At 41.7% G+C, this 27,222-nt stretch overlaps 1 protein-coding gene across 1 annotated transcript in view; it reads right to left on the minus strand.

The window, feature by feature from the left end:
- The window catches only part of CWH43 (cell wall biogenesis 43 C-terminal homolog), a 59,297-nt gene extending 35,442 nt beyond the window's left edge, over positions 1-23,855 (minus strand). The window contains exons 1-7 of the mRNA XM_081059626.1: positions 23,687-23,855; positions 18,117-18,237; positions 17,593-17,747; positions 15,183-15,384; positions 8,582-8,670; positions 2,620-2,877; positions 77-202 (exon numbers count right to left, since the gene is read on the minus strand). Coding sequence (XP_080915752.1) covers positions 77-202; positions 2,620-2,877; positions 8,582-8,670; positions 15,183-15,384; positions 17,593-17,747; positions 18,117-18,237; positions 23,687-23,840 — 1,105 coding nt within the window. The 5' untranslated portion in view covers positions 23,841-23,855. The remainder of the gene's footprint in view (positions 1-76; positions 203-2,619; positions 2,878-8,581; positions 8,671-15,182; positions 15,385-17,592; positions 17,748-18,116; positions 18,238-23,686) is intronic.
- Between the last annotated feature and the right edge of the window lie 3,367 nt (positions 23,856-27,222).

A 27,222-nucleotide genomic window follows, 5' to 3' on the forward strand; every position in this document is an offset into this window, starting at 1 on the left:
CTCTTCAATTTCATATATGTTGAAATTTTATATTTTTAATAAAATTCTTTTAAAAAGAAAGCAAAACTATACCTACAAAGTTTCATGTATTTTTCACTCTTTCTGAAAAGTACTTTTGGACTGTTTTTTGTTTGAAGAAGGAAGTGAAGGCTTTTCTTAGGACCAAATAGCATATTCAGTCCAATAATTAGCATCACTGTGCCTATTTTAAAAAAGAAAAGAAAAGAAAGAATATATTAGAATATATTACATTTTAATCCCCAAATCCTTCCAATGATAAATTTCAAGAGCCAAGACTTCAATTAAATGGGCACACACTGAAAATTCAGTTATTCATTTACCTCAGTACCTAAGCAATTTCTCTAATAGTACTTTTGATCATAAGAAATCAGCGAGGTAGAACCCTGATGAGGGATTTCTTTTCATTTCCTGAGTGTTTCCCAGTTGTTAGTTTGCTAAGACTGCACATCACTGACAGGTGACTGTTCAGGGGAGGGAGGAGCATGAGAGAAAGGAGCCTTCTGAATGGCCCTCGGTACTCGATCTTCTCCACTGAAGGGACTTCACAGGCACCAAATTGAGAAGCGCTAAAGAGGCCATGTAGGTTCTTAACATGGCAGTGTTCGTGGCAATAATTCTGGCCTGAGATGTGGATATTCTGGGCACAGGGTCCTCACAGAGGATGTACGTTGGAACTCACCCTGTGCCAATAAGGCCAACTAATAAAAATGAGCTCAGCTGGGATGCATTACAGTGTAGCTTACATATAAAGTTTATATACTTCTAAATTGTATATAATAAGAATGGAAACACAAGTATGATGGAACAATATATAAATTAGGAAACGCCAAGTAAAAGTTAAGCTTAGGTGGAAGGTTAGCAAAAAAAAAAAAAGTTATGTGCAATTTCCAGGCAATAGCAGGAGAAACCCAGACAATAAATTTATAACTCGTTTCTGATTTAATACAGATTTTCATTATATGAAAAGCTACTCTGACCACTACCAACATTTCTTAGTTTTTGTGGCCTTATCAATACGTATAATGCCACTCTTACTAAAAAATAAATTCGTAGTTGAGCAGGAACTCAAAAAGCACATCATTCATAACATTCTAAAGAAATAAACTTATGCTTAGAGTGTCTCTTACTTTCATTCGTTTTCTCCACATGGCAGACCCCTAAGCAAGCTGGAGTAAGAAAAAAACAGGACATTGGACAGGAAGATAGAGCAGGACAGAGTACACACACCTGAAAGAAACCAGAAGACATACAAGGTTTGCAAAGCCAAGATTATCGCAGAGGAAATGCAGCAACGGATTTCTTTAATTAGATGAGAGTTTGGGTACTTGCCAGAAACATCAAGTTCTCCAAAGTTATTTTAAATATTTCAGGCAATTTAAAAATGTATCTTCCAAATCAGCCTGTCCTGACAGATGTCTAGGTCATGGAGTAGAAAAGTTCATGTGAAAATGTACACAGTAGTTGTATGTACACCCATGGCACAAGGGGGAATGGAAAAGGATCTCAGGAAGCCTGTACTGCTGCATAGCACTCACCCCAGCTGTAATTCGCTAAGTATTTGTCTAATTTTATATACGATATTTCCCCCCCTACACTGAAGCTTCAGAAGGGGAAGGACACTATGTCTCTTACATCTCCAGCCCCTGGCACTGGGCCTGGAACACAGGAGGGGGGGCAAAACATTTTTTTTAATGAATAAATGAACAAATGGAAAAATGAATGTGTGAACAAACAAGAACTGAATCTCCTCACATGTATTGGCTCCTCATTTTTCAGAGATTTTATCCTGGAAGCCTCTGACATATTTTACTTAAATTAGAATGATAGGCAACATTTGATTTTATATGCTTGGTATACATCTGTAATTTCATGACTGCCAGAAGATAATTTTTTAAGTATGAAACTGAGATGAGTTTAGGAAATTTTAATTTTTGTGCATAAGTTCATAACCAGTGAATTGGAAAACGTATTTGTTCTATGATTTGGGAATATATCTTTCACACTAAGATTTATATATGCAAAATATATTTTATTGGTAAAAATATGGTAATAAAAATTCAGAACCAAAACAACAATCACAATTCCTGTATGTATCTACAAGCCTATCAGTGAAGTAGCAACATGAACTGTCATGATAGTAACTTTTCCCAGCATATCCTATAACACAATTGTTACCCAGTATCTCTTTTACACTTTATTATTAATTAAATTTGATTTTCTCCAACTGAGCCCCCCTTTTTTTTAAGGAGGGCACAGCTCACAGTCGCCCATGCGAGGATCGAACCGGCAACTATTGGTGTTATTAGCACCATGCTTTAACCAAGTGCGCTAACTAGCCACCAACCACAACTAAGTCTCTTAAAAGGCCTTTGTAGTAATAAATAATACTGAAACTCACTGATGAATTAAGAAATTTGCTTTTAAGTAGCAATACAGACATTCTTCCAATTCTTTTTAATCAAGTGACTATTTTAATGAGAAAGGCAAGATCATCCTATTTATTTCCACCAGTCAATGTAAAGTGCTAAATCCTAGGCAGTCCTGAAGGGTATTTTCTCGTCTTTATTACTTTAATCCAGATCTTGCAAATGTACGCACCCAAAAGCACATCAGATCTTTCTCTCGCGTAGACACCTCCTGGGACAAATTTAAAAGCTGTGCACCATGCACAGAAAAATATATCTAGAAGATAAAATATCATGGCAACGGTCATGGTCTTCCCAGGACTTGACCCTGAGCTAATAAGGTGTCCCAGCACTAGAGGCCACATGGACGCTGTGAAGAGGGCGAGTACACAGCCAGAAACGGCGGCTGCCCACGTAGGCAGGTAAAGGAGACCTGCCGCTGAAGCTGCTCCTGTTTGTGAGAGAGAAAAAGAAAAAGAATCAGACAGGAAAGCAGTAACAGTCTCTTCCATTTTCTCAAAAAAAGGGAGGGGGGATAATAAGCTTAAACGATGACCAATATGAAGCCATCTAGAGCCAGAAGGGACCTGAGAGACACGCAAGTCCAATCTCCACACTAATGAGAAACTGAAGTCTAGCAAGGTTAATGTGACTTGCTAAAGGTCACACAGCTAGTTACTTGCACAACTGGAGGTGCAATGTGGGTCTAGTAAATTTCAGTACGGTGCTATTTATTCAGGAATGGTGGTGGGGAGGGAAAAAGCCATTTTTAGGTTATTTGTGTCAAGTTCTTAAGAACAATAAAAACTGAAAAAAACTGAACTTACCTGTAATACGAAAAACATGTCCATTTAGTTTAACCAGCCAGAACCAGGACATTAGAAAACGTAGAATCTGTGTGGTTTCTAGAATGTTTTTGTTAGGAAACATTCTAAAGGAATTTCCATCCATTTAAATGCTGCCCCTTGTCCTACAATAAGTAAGGTGTCTTTCCCAACCACACAGCCCTAAAAGATGTGACTGAAGTCGTATCGTAGACTCTCTGCTTTAGCAATTCTGTAGTTACTTCAGTCCTTATCCAACAGCCTAGAAGGTTTGGGGGCTGTGCAATCTGCCTGGTCCAGGGCAGGCACTTGTTTCCTAATTTGTTGAACCAATCCTGAGGGAATATAACATTTTTCCCAATTCCTGTGAAATCAGCTTTGAGAAAGTCCATCAGGGTCTTACAGCACCCCATTTTAGAGCCATCAATATGATACTCTTCCATAGAATATGATATTTTCTGCACATTTCTATCAATGTAGTATAATTGGAACCCACCCTAGGAAAGTGTCTACAGCAGACACCTCAATATATAAAAAATCATTTTCCTGTTGCTTGGGGCAAGAACTCCAGCAAAGGCAGGGAGGGGAGCAGCAAGCAGCTCCAGCCCGTGGCTTCTTAGAGCCCATGGCTTCAGCCATCAGAAAGTGCCACCTGCACCATCACAGGACAATGCCATGTGACCATCTATTCCTCCCCACTTCCAAAGACCGTAACTCAGAGAAACACGAGAAGCAGGTTCCAGGGCTTTTTACAATTCACAGAGTTTAACCCCACAGTGAGACCTTCAAATACTTCGATCTGACATGGTTATTTTAATAACAGAAACAAAATTGTTTTCATTTTGAAATTTAAAAAATGTAATGCCTATTCACTGTAAAAATTTTTAAAATACAGAACTCTAAAGAAGCAATTAAGGATCACCTAAGACTTAAAATGACCATAGCCGAATGCAGACTGGTGAAGCCGTTATGGAAGGCAGTGTGGAGGTTCCTCAAAAAATTACGAATAGAAAAAAAAAAATTACGAATAGAATTACCATATGACCCAGCAATCCCTCTCCTGGGTATCCACCCAAAAAATCTGAAAACATTTATACGTAAAGACATGTGTGCTCCAATGTTCATTGCAGGTTTGTTTATGGTGACCAAGACATGGAAACAACCAAAATGTCCTTCAATAGATGAATGGATAAAGAAGTTGTGGTATATATACACAATGGAATACTATTCGGCAGTAAGAAAAGATGAAATAGGACCATTTGTGACAACATGGATGGATCTTGAGAGTATAATGCTAAGTGAAATAAGTCAGACAGAAAAAGCAGAGAACCCTATGATTTCACTGATATGTGGTATATAAACCAAAAAGAACAAAAGAACAAGACAAACAAATGAGAAACAAAAACTCATAGACACAGACAATAGTTTAGTGGTTACCAGAGGGTAAGGGGGGAGGGGAGTGGTAGATGAGGGTAAAAGGGATGAAATGTATGGTGATGGAAGGAGAACTGACTCTGGGTGGTGAACACACAATGGGATTTATAGATGATGTAATACAGAATTGTACACCTGAAATCAACGTAACTTTACTAACAATTGTCATCCCAATAAAGTTTAATTTAAAAATAATGGGGCCGGCCCGGTGGCTCAGGCGGTTGGAGCTCGGTGCTCCTAACTGAAGTCTGCCGGTTCGATTCCCACATGGGCCAGTGGGCTCTCAACCACAAGGTTGCCAGTTTGATTCCTCGAGTCCAACAAGGGATGGTGGGCTGCGGCCCCTGCAACTAAGATTGAACATGGCACCTTGAGCTGAGCTGCCACTGAGCTTCCAGATGGCTCAGTTGGTTGGAACGCGTCCTCTCAACCACAAGGTTGCCCTTCGACTCCCTTAAGGTATGGTGGGCTGCGTCCCCTGCAACTAGCAACGGCAACTGGACCTGGAGCTGAGCTGTGCCCTCCACAACTAAGAATGAAAGGACAACAACTTGAAGCTGAACAGCACCCTCCACAACTAAAATTGAAAGGACAACAACTTGACTTGGGGAAAAAAAAAAAAAACGATAGCCAATACTCCAATGTAGTTCTTCTCAATCTTTTTCTATGTCTATATGGAAGTATTTTTACATAAATGAAATCATACCATATATTGCGGATTATATTCTGCTTCTATGTGACATTATATCAAGAACATTTTCTCATGTTTTAATTTATTTCCTAAAAAAATTTTATGTACATATACTATTTCACTGAATAAATACACCACAATATAAGCAATCATTTTCCTATTGTTGGCCATGTACGAAGCTTCTGACACCATAAGGAACATCTTTCTTTGCCAATTAATCTCTTACTACATCTCTGATTATGCCTTAAAATAGATTCTTAGAAGTATAATGACTGTGTCAAGAGGTAAAAGCATTTTAAAGAATCATTACCTATAGTCAGTTGCTTTCCTGAAAGCTTATACCAGTCTTCATTTCCTCCAGAAACCTTGCCAAAAGTCTCACCTTTTGAGCCCTGCCCAAATTATTTTTTCTAAAAATTTTTGCCAAATTAATGATGAAAGTAGTATCAAATTCTGAATTAATTTGTTTATTAGTGAGATTGAATTTTTCCTGTTTACTAGCTTACAATAACTATTTTTTTATAGAATGAATTCTGATTTGATATTCTAATCTAAAGACATTAGAATGACTGACTGATTGCTTCTGTCTTACTACAGAGAATTATCTAGAGGGAAAGAAAACATCTCTTAAAATTTCCCTTGACTGATACTGCTTTCATTTTTTTAGTTTCTATTTTGACATAGGCTATGTATTTTTAAATCCACTAAAATTGTATTTTTAAACAGTTTATAAATCCAAAATTCGAAACATAGAAAAGAGTCCCTCTGACTATTGTCACCTACTAGTTCGTCTTAGTGAAGGCAACCAATGTTAGCATTTTCTGCATTCTTCCAGAGACAGCCTATGCATAGAAATATATATGTATGCACATTTTTCTTTTTGTACGCCAATGCTGGCACATGACACACACTTAGTCACTTTGCCTTTTTCACTTAATTTCACACCTTAACTGTTTTTCGTTTGAGACAGTCCTTCCAAATAATTTCCTCCAAATCTTTACAACATCTAAGACACCAAACAGAATTAACAATAATTGGACATCCCAATAATATTTATAGTGTCTAACACGTTAATTTTCAATAGATGAAATTTTGCATACAATAAAATTGTAGACACACTGTATAGTACACTGGGATCCTATGAATTTATATCTTTTTAAAAATAGAACTTTGATTTTACTAATTCCCATCAAGATTTAAAGTTCTTTGCGTTTATGAAATTTGGTCTTTGCCATAATTAATTTCATGCTGAGACCCAGTTGGGATTTCAAACTTTATCTGTACAATGAAAAAAATACTCTTTCTTTTTTTACACTCTGCTTCATGATGTAGTTTCCAGGGATGAATCACATGAAAAGTGGGTACCATCTCCAGATAATTAAGTGTGAGCTCCAACTTATATCAGGTGAGCAGACGATCAGAGTAGGAGATGAAGCTCCTGAATTATGGCTCTGCTTTTCTGTCTACTGCAATAGCCTATTAGAAACCTTCCATCTGCTTGCCCTTAGGGTCCTTTAAACTACTATTTAATACTCTAGAGCACGAGTGTCCAAACTGCGGCCCATGTGCCAACTGCGGCCCACAATCCATTTTTAATTGGCCCGCAGCAAATTCCAAAAATATATTTAGTTACTTAAATAGACCAGGTGAGGCAATACGTACTTCACCTCAAATGAGTGGCCCGGCTATTTGTGTATTTTACCGCATATGGCCCTTGGTGAAAAATGTTGATAAAAGTTTGGACACCCCTGCTCTAGAGAGACTGCAAACTTAGATTAGGTGTGACTCTCAAAGGAATGACCTTACTTATCTAGGGAAATGAGCATAAGCATACCACTGTAAATTCACAGCGTTTCTGTTGTTTAACAGTTGATGTGTCTGTGGACCTCAGTTCTACCATGTTTGAAATCATAAGCATGTTGCTTATATTCCATGAGAAAAGGCATGGTATAAATGCTGAACAAACTTTCAATGTATTTCATGTTCCTTTCCCAGTTGCATAGAGATTAAGAAGCTATAGGGATATGCTCATTGCAAACTCAGCATTAACAAAATCATCCGGTCCTTTTCTTGAGGAATCTCATGAGCATCTCTCCGATGAGAAGAAAGGTTACTCCACAATTCACATGAACTTCCACAGGGGATGCCTACCAGACAAGACACAAGCGAGTGAAAACAGCTCACCAGGACTGCAACAGTCCCCTGAGCCAGCTCCAGGAGGATGAGAACCTGGTCATCCTCATTAACTGAGCAACCTATTTGGATTCCATGTACATCTCCATGCAAGGGTGAGGGTGAGAGAGTGTATGGAAATTTACTTATTATGTTATTCAACCCATATTACTGATACACCGTCTTACAAATCCACACAACATCTAAGGCAATACTCTGACTACCCTGCTTAACTGATATGTATAAGGACATCGCTCTGCACGGAAGTCAAATGTAGTATTTGCTCTGTCACAGAGTTGGAGCAGGGGAGGGGGAGTGGTATTTAATACTAAAACTGACTCGAACCATTTCTGCCTTTTAAGGGGAAGGGAGAAGGTTGACAATTCAGTCACAGGAAAGTAGGTAGATTGCTCCTGAAGCATGACAGACTTCACCAATATTCTGTGAGCCTAATGGGTGCGACTGGGAAGAGTCAGTCTGAGACTTTGAATAAGCCAAAGTGGACCCCAAAGCTGGGTAGCGGGGTGAGGAACTAAACTGTTACACATCGAAGAGAAAGGGAAATTGAGCTTCATTATAGAGTCCCAAAAAAGGACATTCCCAAAAACCAGAGAAGGAAGGAATCTTGGAGCAGGGAGGAGTAAGGAATCTTGGGTGGGGGGGGGAACAATATGGCTACATACAACCCTGCGTCTCCTCAGATCTTCAGTAGTAAATGTGAAGGCACCGGACACACGTGCCTTGTAAAAGTCATTTGGGAGATGGAGGAGACTGTCAGCAGAGTCAGGGAGAAATTAGACAGCTACAGTAGGAAAGGGGAAATGAAATAGGAGGAAGAAGGAACCTGGAGCGGTCATTGGTAATCATGGTGACATCGGGGCCACAGGGGCTGCAGCTGATTACAATAGCCCATTTGGCAACAGCACACATCTGTATGGCTGGGCAATCTACTTCTAGTCCAGGTGCACATGCTTGCGAGCAAATTGGACAACCAAGCTGAATGACTGACATATCTGCAGGTAAACTCTACATACCTGTAAGCCACCAAATTAAACTGGTACCCGGAAACCATGAGCATGTTGGAAGCATCAATCCACTCACCAAACTCAGCAGAACTGCACCTCTGTAGAAAAAAAAAGACATGCTGTAAAAACATCTGACATTAATCATATTTCACTGTCCCACATATAAAAAAGAAAAATATCTCCTATCTCTAGGTACACCCAAGAGATAATGGGTATGAAACAACCAATGAAATAATGAGAGCCCATTGGGATCCAATATTATACACATTCAGAGCACTGAAGTAAAAACAACTCTGACTTGAATGCTATCTGCAGTCTTTCATGCTTAAGGGAAACAGAGTGTGTCTCCTCAGACTGTTATATTATAGTCATACCCGCCATGCAACACATTTTAAATGGCTCTGCCAAAAACAAAAAGAAAAAGTCACTGGGAATAGTTTTTATTAAGTTCGCCTCTTTTCTTTCTTTTCTCTACCTCAATACTGCTTTTATCTACAGTCTCTGCCTTTCTGGGACCCATGTCAGTTTGATAAGTAATTGATAGCTGTGTGTTTTAAAACAACTATGCATTGTTTCACTCTTTTGCTACTTTGGCAAAAACTAAATTTTAGGGGGGAAATCCAGCAGCAACAATAGCTAGGACATAGCACACAATTAAGTAACTGAATATAAATTAAGCTTAAAAACATAGCATTTACTATGCAGCAGGCAAGATTTAAGGAACCTGCCTGAGATCACACACAGTAGCACCCACAGGACTGAGAATCTCACAAAGGCCCTTCGACTCTGGAGTGAGGCTCCCAGCTGCTATCCTGCCTACTCCCTCCTCCTAAGATTAAGGGTCATCCTGGGTCCACAGAAGACCAGGTGTGACAAAAGGCCATGGAGCACACTGTTAATCTTTTTCTATCCCTAATTCAACAACAAATGTTTATGAGGACCTATTACGTGCCAGGCTCTGTTCTAGAGATTTGGGACACAGCAGTGAACAAATATCCCTTTCCTCCATAGGGCTCACATTCCAATGGGGGGAGGAGGACAAACAATAAACACAATCCAAAAATAATACAGGCTATCAGAAGGTGGAACATGCTACAGAAGAGTAAGAGGAACAGGGTTGGGAGTGCTGGGGTGCAGGGGCTGATGGGAGACTGGAACATGTGACTAGGACACAGTTGGTCCTGTGACCTCATTCTCCCAGTGTCTATGGTCTGCACTGATTCTTCAGTTTCCCAAAGTCCCTCCAGCACCCTCTGAGCCCCTCTCACCTCTTTCTCCCATCTCTCATCTCTTTATCCCATAAAAACTTATCTACAACCCATTCCCTTACGTAGAATCGAGTGAATTTTAGAAAGCAATTCCTGCTATGACAGTCATGGATGATGATGGTCTAATGCAATATTTCTCAAACAGGGTTTCTGAGAAACACCAGCTTTATGACATGTTCACAGGTGTTCTAAAAAAGGAATTCCATGTTCCAATAAGTTTAAGAAACTTCCAAGAGTCTGATAAGCTAAAGCACATTGTGAATCACCAAGAAAGGACTATGAAATGCACTATTTCCTAAACCTATTTGGTCTAAAATACTTTTTTTTTCCTCTCAGAGTACCCATTGACATCTTAAGAAACCAGTGTTCCACAGAAAACAGTTTGGAAATGCTGATCTCATGAGTTGCATCTCCATCTTCAATGTCTCGCTCCGACATAATTATAAAATGTCTGAAAAGAAAACTCCGATTTTACACTGAGAAAACAAGGCCAGGGATGTAATGTGACTGGTCCAAAGTTAGACAGCGAATTACTGCTGCCAACCAGGACTCCAGCCTGGCCTTGGGTTCCTGGTCCAGTTCTCCTTTTGCTCTTCCACTCAACTTATGCTTGTTTTCACAGGGAAGTTTGGAAATGAAGCTTTAAAACATAAGAAACTCCTTGGAACAACCAAGATGGCGCAGTAGGTAAACGCTGTGCTTACCTTCTCTCACAACCACATCAAAATTACAACTAGTCTACAAAACAACCGTTATTGAGAATCACCTAAAATCAAGCTGAATTGAAGCCTTTCAACTAAGGACGTGCAGAAGAAGCCACCTCCAGACTGGTAAGAAGTTCAGAGACGCAGTATGGGCTGGTCCCACACCCACGAGTGACCTTTAAAAATCGGGAGGGCTATTTCGGCTTTGGGTGTCCCCCCTCACCCCGTAGAGGAGCGAGAGATCCCAGACCCATCCCAGTCCAGTGTTCCAGTGTTCCAATTTATGGGAGAGAAGTCCCCATAAATTTTGGTTGTGAAAATTAGCAGAGATTGTGACTGAGTGAGACTGAGTGTGGCTGCACTCACAGGCGCTCCTCTTAAAGGGACTGCATGAACTTACTAACGGAATCATTTGCTCTGAGCTCCAGTGCTTGGGCAGCAGTGTGAAAGGAGGCAAGGACAAATGGTGGGGAATTGTGTTGTCTGGCTTGGGACAGAGGCTGGAGAGGTGGCTTTCTCCTGGATGGAGGAACTGACAGAGGCCATTGTTTCATTCTTGAGCCCTTCCTCCTTCCCGGCATGTGAACACAGGTGGCAGCCATTTCTGAGTCTCTGCTGTTTGTTCACCCCACTCTGGCAATTTGAGACCTGGCCCTGTCCAACTATCAGGCATATCCAGGCAGCTTTCGGTGGCTTTTCCTGCTGACCACCTGCCCTGGCTCAAACTGCACTTTCCTAGGATTTCTCAGAGGTTCCCTGAACTAAGGCAAGCAGCATCTCACTTGAGTGTGTCCTGTACATCTGGCTGAGCAGCCCTAAGCTGACATTAGTGGCAGCTGGCCTTGGTTCACAACTTGGCCTCTCAAGGCACTTTCAAGCACAGCACAGGCAGGAGACATCTGCAGATTTCATTCTGGCTCCCACTGGGTGGCCCCGGGTGGGTTACAGGCTGTGGTTTAAATAAACCTACAGCAGGTCCTCTCCAAGGTTATCCTGGGGCTGGAGCCCCCAGTGGCCAGCTTCAAAATGAGCTGGAGCATCACCCAGCCATCTCCAAGTATGAAACACCCAAGGGGCAAATTGGGCAGAGCCCTGCTGAGGCAGATCCTGCTCCGTAGGGTCAGCCCTGCACAACAATTCTTCCAATATAGTCAAGACCAGTCCTCACAACCAGTGAGCCCAAGGGTCAGTTGCTTGCATTGATGTGCAACTATCAACCAAGGCTCAACTACAAGACGGGGGCACACACAACTCACACAAGGGACACACCTGGAGCACGTGGCTCAGGGGACCAGAAAGACTGCGCCAATGAACCCCACAGCACACCTACTACATAGGCCACTCTACTAAGACCAGAAGACATAGCAGCCCTACCTAATACATAGAAACAAACACAGGGAGGCAGCCAACATGGGGAGACAAAGAAACATGTCCCAAATAAAAGAACAGAACAAAGCTCCAAAAAAAGAACTAAGCGAAACAGAGATAAGCAATCTTTTAGATGCAGAGTTCCAAACACTGGTTATAAGAATGCTCAGTGATCTCAGGGAGAACTTCAACAGAGAGATGAAAACCATAAAAAAGAACCAGTTAGAAATAGATACAATAATGGAAACGAAGAATATATTACAGGGAACCAACAGTAGATTAAATGAAGCAAAAGAGCCAACCAGTGATGTAGAAGACAAGGTAGCAGAAAACACCCAACCAGAACAGCAAAAAGAAAAAAGAATCCAAAAAATTGAGGGGAGTTTAAGGGGCCTCTGGGACAATATCAGACATACCAAAATTTGCATTATAGGGGTACCAAAAGGAGAAGAGAGAGAACAAGGAATTGAACACCTATTTGAAGAAATAATGACAGAAAACTTCCCTAACCTGGTGAAGGAAATGGACATACAAGCCCAGGAAGCACAGAGAGTCCCAAATAAGATAAATCCAAAGAGACCAACACCAAGACACATCATAATTAAAATGCCAAAAGTTAAATACAAAGAGAGAATCTTAAAAGCAGCAAGAGAAAAGCAGTTAGTTACCTACAAGGGAGCGCCCATAAGACTGTCAGCTGATTTCTCAACAGAAACTTTGCAGGCAAGAAGGGAGTGGCAGGAAATATTCCAAGTGATGAAAAGCAACAACATACATCCAAGATTGCTCTACCTAGCAAGTCTGTCATTTAGAATTGAAGGACAGTTAAGTAGCTTCCTGGACAAGAAAAAGCTGAAGGAGTTCATCACACAAACCAGTATTAAAAGAACTCTTAGAGGGACTTCTTTAAGATGGGAGGGGTGTAAAGGATGGGTGAAAGGGGAAGGGATTAAGACGTACAAATTGGTTGCTACACAGTAGTCATGGAGATGTAGGGTATAGCATAAGGAATATAGTCAATAATATTGTAATAACTAGGTACAGTGCTCGATAGGCACTAGATCTACCAGGGTGATAGATGGAAATGGGGTTGGGGGCAGGGTGAAGAAGGTGAAGGCATTAAGAAATACAAAATGGTAGTAAATACAATATGGGGAATTTAATCAACAATGTTGTAAAGATCATATAAGGTGCCAGATGGGCACTGGACTTATCAGGGGAATCACGTCATAGACTGTGTAGATGCCTGACCAATGTGCTATACACCTAAAGCTGAAGTAGAATATTGAACGTCAACTGTAACTAAATATATAAGTACATATAATCATGGGATGTGGAGTATAGCACAGGAAAGATAGTCAATGGTATTGTAATAGCTATATTAGATGTCAGAGGGGTAGTATCTTGGGGAGTGTGTTATCAGTTTATGGGGAGTTTAAACGTCTAACTATTATATTGCTTTGTACAACTAAAACTAATTTTAAAAAATAAAGGAATAAACTCCATCCCTGCCCCTCTCTTCCTCTGTGCCGTTCTTCATTCTCTCCCTTCTCCCACATGTGTTAAAGCATCCAAATCAAAAAGACATAGACTCTGAATGAGATAACATAGGTAAAATTCCTAGCTCAGTGCCTGACACAAAGTAAGTCAGAAATATTAGTTCCTTTTCTCACTTCTTGCCCTCAAGGAGCATGGTGTCTGGAAAGGAAGAGAAGACATCAAATAACTAATATTTTTTAAATTGTAACACAGAATAATAATAAGAGATATAAAGGGGGGTGGAGATTCAAGGTAATATGTGTCATAAAGGAATCCTTGGGATAATCAGAAAAGACTTCACAGAGGCAATGCATGAGCTGGGTTCTGAAGGATGAGTAAGAGCTTGCCAGGATGTCAATGCAGAGAAGGCAACCCAGATAAAGGGAAGAGCATGTACATGCAGATGAGGACTAGAATAGTCTGGAACTTCTAAGGAACTAAAAGCGATTTCAGCCTGGGTAAAGCACTGGGATAAGGTAGGGAGCATTTGTAAAAGTGTATGTGGCGGGGGGAAGGGTGTGCAGATCCTGTCACAAGTGATCTGGTATGGGAGGGGGGAAGACCACTGAAAAGTTTTAAGCAAGGGAGTGATGGAGTCAGACTTGCATTTTAGAGAGCTCACTCTGGGGCAGTGTGGAGAAGGCCACACTGAAGAGAGACAACTAGGAGAGAATAGCAACAGCCTAGGAGAAAGGTGGTGAGGACTCCACTAAGGCCGATATGGTTAGAGACAGGGAAGAAGGGAAAGACTCTTTAAGAGAAATAGTAGAATCAACTGGACTTAATGCCCAATTCAATGCAGAAAATGAGGAAGACTCAGAATTCTAGGACGGCTCCTGGCCTCTGGTTTGGATGGTGGGGTGGGGAGACAGAGAACCAAGGCATGGAGAAGGAAGAACATGTTTGGTGACTGGAACTACTGAGTCCAGACATGGACATGCTGAGTTTGAGACACCTGTGGGATAGGCTCAGATACGTGCTGGGGAAGATCCAGCAGGCAGTTGCGTGTCTCCAAATATGGGAATTTCAGTCCTGAGGCAGATGCTTCAAGGATTCTCCCTTAAAGGACCTGAAAGGTTTAATATGAAAGGTGGGACCTGGCCATGGAAGAAAAGAGGTGTCAGGAAGAGTGGAGAGAGGGTTAATGAGGACCAAGCACATGCACCAACACCTGAACTCAAGACTCCTAACTCCTTGGGCGCCCCACGGCAGGAGCGGGTCCCAAAGTCACAGAGGATGCAGAGCTCTCTGGGCTTCCCTCACGTGCAGAGAATCGAGAACTCTGCCCAGACTGCCAACGTGGTCTCTCCTCAGGCACCCTGGTCTCCTCCTACCAAATGCTCATAACTGTAATGGGGTGGAGGGAGAGGGAACTCTGGAGAAAACGGCCAGGGAATGCCACGCCTTCCCTGCAGCTGAGCATGGTCTTGCATGTGGAGATTCCTCAGAGTCTCAGAGTGCCCCTGCAGAAGATCCCAGAACCTCTTACTGAGCTGTGCAGTTTTCAGCGCTCCCTCATCTGCGCTGCAGTAACTTTTCAGAACTGGAGCAAATACTCTTCTGGCTCCTCATCTCCGGAGTACACAATGATTTTATGCAACGTTGCTGGTCTCTAGGGTAAGGACAATAGGAAATACCTGGCTGGCACAGATCTAGCTGCTCAACAAGTGAGGTATTTCTCCCTTCCATCATAACAGCCAATTTCTTCATTGCTTACAAACCCAAACTCACCCAAAGGGGTTAGGAGCTGGCCCTGGATGGGGATACCCACTCACTGCCCATCTGGAAACAAGAGAGACCTCTCCAAAAATCCAGTGGGTGAGGAACACAAGACTGCCAAAGGCAGCCCCTGCCAACGACCAGTGCGGTCTACAGGCCAGCCCCTTGGCTGCCTGACTGGTCTTTTTCCCCTCAGGTTTACTGCAGTCACCATCTAGAATAAAACAAATGGAAAAGGGTCAATTACATGGCAACTTACCTCTATATGTTACAGACTTTTATAAAGGGGAAAAACGGCACCTGGTTTCAAGGAGCTTACTGTAGAAGGGGAGATGAGACATGTAACTACAGTACAAATCAAAATCTGCTGAGAGCTAGTCAGTGGGAGAGATTATTTCAGATAGGCTGGATCAGGAATGGTTTAGGAAGAACAAAGCATTTTTGGAATTTGACAAGTGAACATACAGAAAGTTCTTTACTTCATATGAACAGTAGGAGCAAAAATACATGTAGGAAAAGTGAATGGAATGTTCAGGGAACAGATGCAGTCCAATCTGTGTGGAACACTTCCAGGACCCCGGCGGCTTCTCATCCTATCCTCCATGTACCCAGAGTGTTAACAGTGCATTGACTGGGCAGTTACTGTGTGCCAAGCCCTGTTCTGAGCCCTCTGTATGGACTCTCTTAATTGTCACAACAACTTTATTATGGGGGCTTTATTAGTAATCCCATTTTACAGATTAGAAAATTGAAGCCCAGAGACAATGAGTGACTCGTCCAAGATCATACACCAAGTAAAGAGAAACTGGGATTGGAGCTTGGGCTGTCTGGCTGCAGCACCTGTGTACGTAACCACACTGTACTTCCAGGACGGTTTAACCAAGGGGTCTCAACTCATTGCATAAGTGACATACCCTACACAAATGTAACAATTGGAGAAAACGCTGGCAGGAGAATTTCTTCATAGGAACAGAGAGCCTGCTTTATGACACTGTGAAGCATAGTCAAAGGATCAAAGGAAGCCTTAGGGGGATGGCAGCCCGATGTCACAAGGAGAAAGCCATTCTGCCAGTAAAGGAGTCAGAAGAAGTAGGAACAGAGCTGAAAGCGATGGGGTTAAGGTAGAGGGTGGTGAAAACGGCAGAAGGTCAGGGCCTGCAGGCTAAGCAATCTTTGGAGAAGGGAGATAGCTAAACTGAATTTCCTGAGTATTATGGTGGGTGACCCTCCCCCCAGGACCCAGCAAATCTTCAATAAAACTACCAAAAAAAAAAAAATGCCTGGTATGGTCACATATCCAGCTTATCAGATAAGCTGGTGAAGAGCCTGGAGTTTTGTAAATGGAAGCATAGGGGTAAAAACAAGAAGGGACCAACAACTGGGTCACATAAATTTAAAACAGAGGCGAGAAACAATAAAACACAAGTCAGGAAGTGTAAAGGATACCCTGAGTTCAGATCCTTATCAGGCTGTATCCGTGAGATTTGCTGCCTGAGTTTCAACTTTTAAATGTTAGTGTTTTATAAAATATAAAACATATTAGGGTACTAGACTGAGATCTAAATGTTCTAATGAATAATAGTAATGTCACTTGACCAATTTACTTGCATGATGTTCCCCTATTCTTACTACCCCCAACTCATGCCAAAATCGGGGTCAAAAGGATTTTGTTCATGGTGTGCCAAAACCTTCTAAAGTTCCATGAATCTGTGAGATTTCTCCTTGTATTTACAAAGAACAGTGACTCGCTGAAAGTTACAGGAGCCAGGAGCAAATTAATTAGAATCTAGTCACACTTCTCCCTTCTTTTCAGAAGGGTCAAGAGTTAACATGTGAAGCCAACATCTAAGTTGGGTATGTGAATGTCTGGGAGAGTCAGCTCCAGAGGGAGACAGGTGATTTAAAAGGTGGTGGGAATGAATGTGCAAGAAGATTGCCTTTCTTTTCAAGTTTCAGATTTGGAGTTTAAATAGCTTCAGATTCCTAGAAAAAATAAACAAACCCAGGTAGTTCCCACAGCCCTAGCTCACAACTTTCTATGGTATGAGAGATATAGTGAGGTGAGTATGGAGGACGAGGGGTGAAGAATCCCATCCTGGAAAGCCCTGTCCAGAGGGGAAAAGGAGAAAAAGCTGAAAGCCCACTGGGAGCAGGACGCCTGGTCGACTCTCCCACTCCACAGTGACACAAGCCACAGACCACTTTTTATTTTCTCTCTCTGTACTAGCAAGGAAAAGATGCCTTCTGCTTGGAGAATAGTCCACTGGCTGCACCAGTTACTATTTCAGAGGGAGAAAAAGTTGAAATAGAGAAATAGTGCAGAAGGACTATTTTTACCTTTCCAAGATGTGTTCCATTTAGATAAGAAAAGTAAACCATGCAAGAGAGAAAATATGCCTAAATCAAATGGGCACACACTTACCTGTGGAAATGCGATCAAGTGTGGCGATGGTACTCAATGCTAGTATCACTCTGTTGGACATCTGATAACTCCAGATGGGGTTTAGTGAAGTATACCATATGCGGAGAACAACAAGAAAAATCTGTCCTGAGATGAATCCCCAGGTTCTGAGGTACCTGTAAGTGCAAAAGTATTTTCAAAGACTTTTAATGTGGTTTCAATGAGCAATGTCCATCATGAATTTCATTGCTTTCTAGAATGAGTAAATGAAATAGTATAATTGGCAATTTGCAGTAATATACACGACTTAGCCTTTAGCTAGTCCATTACCTAAGCAACTTGTTAAAATTCCTTCTTTCTCAAAACATTATCAAGACTGATGGCAACTATTCGGTCCTGACTTTGTAAAAAGAGGAAAAAAGAAAACTTCTATTCAGCCAGATGGAAGGTAAATACTATAACCTGGAACTCTTGGTCCCAGCTTCCCCTTTGGTTACAGATCACCACACATACTTGGCTACAGGTGCACAAGACACAAACCATACCTTTGCAAACCACTTCCTGTCCACCACGTCACAGCTTGCACTATCAGCGAAGAAGATACACCAAGCGCAAGGACCGCGAGCCGAATTCTGGCATTGGGAGCCTGGAAGGAGGCTATGCTGCCTACAAAACAAACCAAAGAAAGCTAAACATATATGGCAAACATGCATTGGTACTCAATGGCCTGATACCATCTTTATACTCAGAGAGATAGAGTTAATACATAATTAATTGTATGTGTACATAAATCTTTTTAAAGATTTTATTGCGATATCATTCATACCATAAAATTCACCACGTTAAAGTGTACAATTCCATGGTTTTTAACATATGCACAAAGTTGTGTTACTATTAACACTATCTAATTCCAGAATATTTTCATCACCCCAAGAAGAAACCCATACCTGTTAGCAGTCACTCTCTTTTCCTCTTCCTCACCCTGCCAGCCCCCGGCAATCACTCATCTATTTCCTGCCTGTATGAATTTTTCCTATTCTGGGCATTTCATATAAATGGAATCATACGATATGTAGCTTTCTGTGGCTGTCTTCTTTCACTTAATATAATGTTTTCAAGGTTCATCCATACCGTAGTATGTATCAGTATGCCATTCCTTTTTTGGCTGAATAATATTCTATTGCATAAATAGACTGCATTTTGTTTATCTATTCTTCAGCTGATGGGCATTCAGTTGTTTCCACTTTTTGGCTATTACGAATAATGCTGCTGTGAACATTTGTGTACAAGGTCTTGTGTGAAAATATGTTTTCATTTTTCATGGATGTATACCAAGGAGTAGAGTTCTTGAGTCATATAATAACTCTGTTTAACATTTTCATGAACTGCCAAACTGTTTTCCAAAGCAACTACACTATTTTACATTCTTACCAGCAATGTGTGAGCATTCCAATTTCTCCTCATTCTTGCCAATACTTGTTATTTTCTATCTTTCTGATTACACCCATTCTAGGGGGTCAAAATCTTTAAAGTCAAAACAGCCCAAGTCAATAGGAGTATGAACTATTTTAATAGTTAACTACAGAGTAATTAAACTAAAATATCTGAGATGCCAGAGGTAAGCTAGCACATAACACTCAGCTTTTCTCTGTAGTTATGTGAGAATACCTTAGGACGCTTTCAAAAACAAAGTTGTTTCATTTCCTTAAGAAGCATCTGAAGGGAGTTTTAAGACAAATCTTGGCTTACTTCAGCCTTTGTTTAGCATCAGCAAAGCTTCAATGATTACCCGGAAGAGTATCTAGCAGAAACTGGCCTCTTCATCCTCAACTCTGAGTCACTACTCCACTTGCTCAATATAATTCTACCTCTATCCAAGGCGATGAGTTTCATGGAGAAAGGAGGTGGAAGGGAAGCATCCCAAACATTGTACCCCCCTCAAACTTATTTAATAGCTCTTATCGCCACCAGAAGTTCCTGGACTAGAACTGGATTTAAATAATAAAATACTGTCCCAGCAAATGCTCAGAAGGTGGCTTTGTAGATAAGACAGCATTGAGCAAAGGCAACAAAAAAGTACCAGTGATGAGATCACTCCTGTAAAAGCCAACCAGGGAACATGATGAGAAATTTGCAACACTCAGGCCATAGTAATGCACAGAAGGATACTATAAGCCCAGGGCAGTTGAACTCAGTAACTATACATGCAGTTCAGGGTAGAAAGCTTCATTTCTATTATTTAAGGAACGGAAAATTTCGCAGCCATTTGATATGTCTTTCCATTCCTATGGCACCTATCTTTGTCAAAGGTGCATTTTTCAGGGGTATTTACCACTGTTCTGAGTCCAAGCTCTTTCTAAACCAGAATTCTACACCTACGTGGACAGCTGTAGAACGCACTACACTAGCTGTGTCCTGCCTTCTTCAGGCGCGGATGCCTGAAAAAGCAGAAGGCAATTTCCTAGTGATTCCTGTCTGTGTTTCCGAAAAAAAGTCAACTGACTATTTCCAGACAGAAGAAATATATGGCATGGTTCATAAACAAACGCCACTGGAAAAACTCAGAGAAACCAAATGTGTTCCAGCAGAACAAAGACAGCTACAGTTTTCATCAACAGATTCAAATAGACTGCAGCCTGGTGTTTCTGTTTTTTAAACCTTTTCTCCACAACCTCACCTTCTTATGTTTTTTACTACCACTATCTCACCAAGGTCTCTCAATATTTACTAATACCAATAATCTCAATTCTTAGTGAGAGTAAGTGTACATCAAAAATTTTTTAATTGATATTTTTTGGCAATGTGACATACTCAAATTCAAAATTCAAAAAGTACAAAATGTATACAGTGCAAAATTTCCCTTTCCTACCTATCTCTACAAACCATATGTTTCATCCTGGAAGCAACTAAAATGCTATTCTTTTTTTTTTATCCTTTTAGAGCTATTTAACGCATGTTCAATTAAATACTAAATATATTTTCATCTAATCTTTTCTACACAAATGTTAATATTCTGCATACACTGTTTAGTGCTTCCTTTTTTCACTTATTATATTTTGAAGAACAATCCACTTCATTACATAATGTTCTTTTTTTTTAATAGCTGCATAGCATTCTACGGTATTCCAAGTTTCATAACTATAATTTATTTAATTTATCCAGCAGCCATTTATGATAAAAACCCTTAAGAAAGTGGGAATAGAGGGATCATATCTCAACATAATAAAGGCCATACATGATAAACCCACAGCTAACATCATACTCAATGGGGAAAAGCTAAAACCATTCCCCTTAAGATCAGGAACAAGGCAAGGTTGCCCACTTTCTCCACTTCTATTCAACATAGTGCTGGAAGTTCTAGCCACAGCAATCAGACAAGAAAAAGAAATAAAAGGCATCCAAATCGGTAAGGAGGAAGTAAAACTATCATTATATGCAGATGACATGATACTATATATAGAGAACCCTAAAGACTCCACCAAGAAACTATTAGAGCTGATAGATGAATTTAGTAAAGTAGCAGGATACAAAATTAATATTCAGAAATCAGTTGCATTTGTATATACCAATAATAAAACATCAGAAAGAAAAATTAAAAAAACAATCCCATTTACAATTGCTTGAAAGACCATAAAATACCTGGGAATAAATTTAACCAAAGAAGTAAAAAAATCTGTAATCAGAAAATTATAAGACACTGAAGAAGGAAATGAAAGAAGATATAAATAGATGGAAATGCATACCCTATTCATGGATAGGAAGAATTAATATAGTTAAAATGTGCATACTGCCTAAGGCAATATACATATTCAACGCAATTGCTATCAAACTACCAAAGATGTTTTTCACAGAAATAGAACATATAATCCTAAAATTTATATGGGACCATAAAAGACCCCAGATAGCCTCAGCAATCTTGAGAAATAAGAACAAAGTGGGAGGTATAACGATACCTGACATCAAATTATACTACAAGGCTAAAGTAATCAAAACAGCATGGTACCAGCATAAAAACAGACACATAGATCAATGGAACAGAATAGAGAGTCCAGAAATAAATCCATGCCTACATGGCTATTTAATCTACGACAATGGAAGCAAGATTGTACAGTGGGGTAAAGACAGTCTATTCAATAAATGGTGCTGGGAAACCTGGACAGACACATGCAAAAAAATGAACTTGGACGACCTCCTTACACCACATACAAAAATAAATTCAAAATGGCTTAAAGACTTAAATGTAAGATCTGAAACCATAAAATTCCTAAAAGAAAATATAGAAAGAAACTTCACAGACATTACCCAGAGTAAGATATTTACTGATATATCCCCTCGTGCAAAGGAAGTAAGAGAAAAAAATAAATATGTGGGATTACATCAAACAGTTTTTTCACAGCAAAGGAAACCATCAATAAAACAAAAAGGGATCCTACTGAATGGGAAAAGATATTTGCCAATGATATATCTGATAAAGGGTTAATATCACAAATTTATAAAAAACTCAACTCAACTCCAAAAAAAAAAAAACCCAATTAAAAAATGGGCAGAGGACATGAAGAGACATTTTTCTAAAAAGGACATACAGATGGCAAACAGACATATGAAAAAATGCTCAAACTCAGTAACCATCAGAGAAATGCAAATAAAAACCACAATGAGATACGACCTCACCCCAGTCAAAACGGCTATCATCAATAAATCAACAAACAACAAGTGCTGGCGCGGATGTGGAGAAAAGGGAACGCTTGTGCACTGTTGGTGAAATTGCAGATTTGTGCAGCCACTATGGAAAACAGTATGGAGGTATCTCAAAAATCTGAAAATGGAACTACCTTATGCTCCAGCAATTCCACTCCTAGGTATCTATCCGGAGAAATCCAAAACTCTAATTCAAAAAACTTTATGCACTCCTATGTTTATTGCAGCACTATACACAATAGCCAAGACATGGAAACTACTGAAATGCCCATCGGTAGATGACTGGATTAAGAAACTGTGGTGCATTTCTACAATGGAGTATTGCGCAGCATAAAGAAGAAAGAAATCTTACCATTTGCAACAACATGGATGGACCTAGAGAACATTATGTTAAGTGAAATAAGTCAGACAGAGAAAGACAAATACCATATGATCTCACTTATATGTGGAATCCAAAGAAAAGAATAAGTGAATGAACTAATCAGAAACAGTTTTGGAGATGTAGAGGAAAAACTGAGGGTTGCTAGATGGGGGGGGGATAACGGGGAAGGTGAGGGGATTAGTAAACAATCAGTAACCACAAGATGGCCACGGGGTTCTGAAAATTAATTTGGGGAATGTAATCAATAATGTTGTAAAGATTTTGTAGGGTATCCGATGGACACGTGTCTCATTAGGGAGACCACCTCAGGGATGATGTAGATGCCTGATCACTGCATTGTACACCTGAAGCTGAAGCTGAACAATAATGAATGTCAACTACAAGTTTATATATATATATATATACATATATACACGTATATATGTATATATATATACATATATACGTATATATGTATATATATACATATACACGTATATATGTATATATATATATACATATATACGTGTATATGTATATATGTGTGTGTATATATGTGTGTGTGTATGTGTGTATATATGTATATGTATATACTTACAAGAAGCGGAGCACAGCATTAGGAATAGAGACAGAGGAAATGTAATGGCTCTGTGCGATGTCAGAGGGATAGTAGATGGGGGGAGGGGGTTCACCAAGTGTGAGGGATATAAATGATAAACATCTAAGTATTACTTTGTCTTGTGCACCTGAAACTAATAAAAAATTAAAAGTAAATAAACAACTGGGGAAAAAAAGTTGACGTGTTTAGCAAGATATCTTTCCCCTCCTTATTTCAGTGATTTTTTAAGGCTTTTTCAATAGGACAGAAAAGTTAAAAATGTAAAACACATTGGGTTTTGGTGTAATCTTCCAGTTTTACTAGAATCCTTCTAAGGTCAGAGAAAGAGAAATCTTTCATTTTTTTTATTTAATGATTTAGCATTCAAAGAACAGTCTACATATTTCACTTGATTTTTTCACTAAAACAAATCTGAAAGAAATACTTTTAAATCTTACCAACAGTAATTATCCGCAGCAGGGTGAGCATCCATTTCTTGTTAACCAATTTCCAGAAAGGATTAATTGTTAGGAATATTGGAGAAAGAAACGCTATGCCAAAACCTTCAAGCCCAGTAAGTTCTAGTGTTTGCAGAGGAAAATAATAAATCATCGGGGCCAGGCCATGGCAGAGAGACCAAGAAACGTATCCTAGAAAACAAACATTTTTCAGAGAAAGACAAAGCGTAACTTTACCGTGGTTTCAAACCGTAACCCCGCGCCTCCACAACTGCTCCTGCTGGCTGCCCTCCTTCACAGCTCTGGCCTTAACCTGTTTCCAGTAAGAAAATTCCTCGCCTTGGCCAGTAAGGCCAGGTTGAGCATGGCTCCCTGCTGTTGTGAGTCCCTGGGCAACCCTCGTTTGTTCCTTAAACCTTTTTCAACCCCCCGATAAGTCGTTCCTTTATTAAAGCCTCTTCATTTGGACCAGCTGGGTTGCATTTGGTTTCCTATCAGGATCTTGGTGGATAACATGAGGTGACCCTTCTGGAATAAGAAATATGAAAATCGACAGGAGCACTCATTAGCAGAACTCCTTCCTCCCACTCCAGACTACATCCAAAGGCAGGCTGGTTAGGTAACAATCATTTTCTTGAGAGTAGACTATTTTAAACCAAATCCTTAGAGACAGTTCCAGGTAGTGGAATACCCAGATCTGAAGTCAGTTTCACCTCTGCCAACTACTGACTATGTAATCTTCTACAATAATGATAATTAATGCTAATGGACACTTACCCTGTGCTAGAATCTGTGCTAAGGACTTAATTGGATCATCTCTCTTATTCCTCACATGACCTATGTCCTATGATCTTGACATTATTTATACACCTCTCTCACAAATGCAAGAACAAATAACAACAAAAGCATCCTGAGACTCGGAAAGTTAAGTAATTGTCTAAAGTCACAAAAGTAGCAAAGGCAGAGTGAACTTAAACCCCACGCAGATTGGCTCCAAACATAACCTTCTAACCACTAAATGCACTAACTTTCTCCCAAGTTGCCTCTCAGTCTCCCTTTTTTTTTCTTTTTAATAATTTTTGTATTTCCTTCCCCCCACACACTTTCTTCCCCATCTTCCCCACCCCACCCTCCCTGCAGTTCAAGCCCTTCTTTCGCAGTCTAGTTGTGTAGGACACAGCACCCTGTCCCACGCTGGTATTATGAGCCTTGCACTCCCCAGGCTGAGGCAGTCAGTCGCCAATCAGCCGTCAGTCGCCAATCAGCCGTCAGTCGCCAATCAGCCGTCAGTCGCCAATCAGCCGTTCACAGCAGCTCTCTGGCTGCTGGCTGCTGACGTCAGTTAACAGTAGCCCAGGGCAGCACACACCAACCTCCAACTGCTCACGGCAGCCCAGCTCCAGGGAGAGCTGTTGTTCACAATCTTAGCTGGAGAGGGCGCAGCTCACTGGCCCAGGTGGGAATAGAACTGGAGACCTGGCTTTAGGAACACAGTGCTCCAACCACCTGAGCCACCACGCCGGCCCTCAGTCTCCCTTTCTTAACCAGCAAAATAGCACTTTTAATCACCTCACCGGTTTAGGATTAAACGAGGTCAATTTGTACAAGGAGTATCTAGCACTAGCCTAGGTACTTACATAAGTCACTTTAAAACACCGTACTTTCACATAAAGACTGAGCCAGAAAAATGGGCACTCTGAACATGACCAGCTCGCAGAAAATCACGTTCTCAGGAAGGCCCCGCCCCCGCCCCCGGCCAGAAGAATGCTTGTTTCTTAATGAACAGCGAGATTCCAGTGATTTCCCAAACGTTTGTCTGAGACTTCTGATTTTAATCCTACAGCGCCGACAGAATTACACCAGTAATTGTCCTTGGGATTTTTTTGCAAAGCTAAGTAAGCACACAGGATTCGAATTCGATGCTTTTCACCAAATGCCCAAATACATGTGCAGCCACCACCAAGGCCACTCGTGTCGGGCCGACACCATCTGTAGCTACCGCCCTGTCTGCTCACCTGCAGCCGCAGGGGAAAACAGGTGCCCCTTTCCTTCCAAAAGTTGGAGTTTGGTACTGAATTTTATTAAATTACACGTAAAAGTCACGGGTGCGGGGACTCCGGAGCACACCAGCTACGTGGGTTCAAGGCCGATACGTGGGGAACTCCCGGACCTTGGGCGCCATCCCAGCGCAGCGTGGGAACTCGGAAGGCACCGTGTCCCGCAGGCTTCGGAACCTCAATCTAGGTCTTTTACCTTTTATCTTTTTTTTGTTTCTACCGTAGCAAAAGTTCCCAGGGGGACGATAAGCATCTCTATTCTGGGCACCGAGCGCCCTTTTCTCCCTCGCGGAGTTCAACCAACCGGGCCGAGCGCCGCGGCTCCGGGTAGGGCCGGGGGCAGCGGGCACCCACGGACGCGCGACCAGGGCGGCCTCAACTTACCGAGGAGGGTCTCCAGGAGGATTTCTCTCCACAGGGAGCGCATGGCCGCGGCGTGCAGTGGCGCCTCCTAGGGAAGCAGCGCGGGCCGACCCCGCCGCGCACACCCTGCGCCCCGCCAGCCGCCGCGTCCTCCCTGGCCTGCGTTCGCGCCCCACGTCGCGTCGCCGAGTCCCCGCGGCCAGCCGGCCCGCGTGCTGAGCCCAGGCGTGGGTGGGGCCGCAGCGCGACCGCCTCCACCCGGCCACACCCAGCCGGCCCCGCCCGGTGCACCGGTGCGCGCTGCGCCGCGGTGGCCTCGCGTCCCCTGTGGCCTCGCGTCCCCTGTGGCCTCGCGTCCCCTGTAGCCTCGCGTCCCTGTAGCCTCGCGTCCCCGGGCCGCCTCCGCCGAAGCGACTGCTCCCTGCGGGTGACACGCGTGCCAGCGCGGGAACGTGGAGGACCCCGCCGTCGGACAAAAGCCTGGTTGTCCCGCCGGCTCCCGGAGCAACCCCGCGATGGAGAGCTGCCATCGCACAGAAGGGCGGGAACAAGTGCAATTTGGGATGAGTAGTGCCCTGGTTTCAACAAGGCCCACGGGGGTGCGTCGCGAGGAGAACGCAGGGGCGACTTCGATGGGACGGACAGCCTGGAAGACGCGCGCTGGAGCTCTGGGCGAACAAGCGGACTCCGGGGAGAGCCACCCGACTGTGCTACTGCTTTTCAGCGTGAGTCAACAAATTGGGTGAACAAATTGCATTCCCGAAAGGTGGCCAACAAATTCTAAAGGCTACAGGACAGTCTGTGCCTTTTAGAGATGTCCCAATACTTGCCCAGGGGAGAGAGAACAACCGGGCGAGTGGAAACGTCGCTCCTCAACTCGATGAATAATGATCTTTGAGAGTGAACATCCTTTGAGAGAGCTCTTCTCTTTAGCAATGGGGTGAGTGAACTAGCCAGTATTTCTCGCTCTAATATTACCACACCCCAGAATGTCTTGAATTTTTTAGAACCTTCTCAAAGCAATTTATTTTAATTTTTTTGTTAGAGTTTATCATTTATCACTTCTGAAAAGTTTGCACTGAACTTAATCTGATGGATTGCCTAAAAGTGTAAGAA

This window comes from Rhinolophus hipposideros (assembly GCF_964194185.1).
Source record: "Rhinolophus hipposideros genome assembly, chromosome: 1".
Classification (NCBI taxonomy): Eukaryota; Metazoa; Chordata; class Mammalia; order Chiroptera; family Rhinolophidae; genus Rhinolophus; species Rhinolophus hipposideros.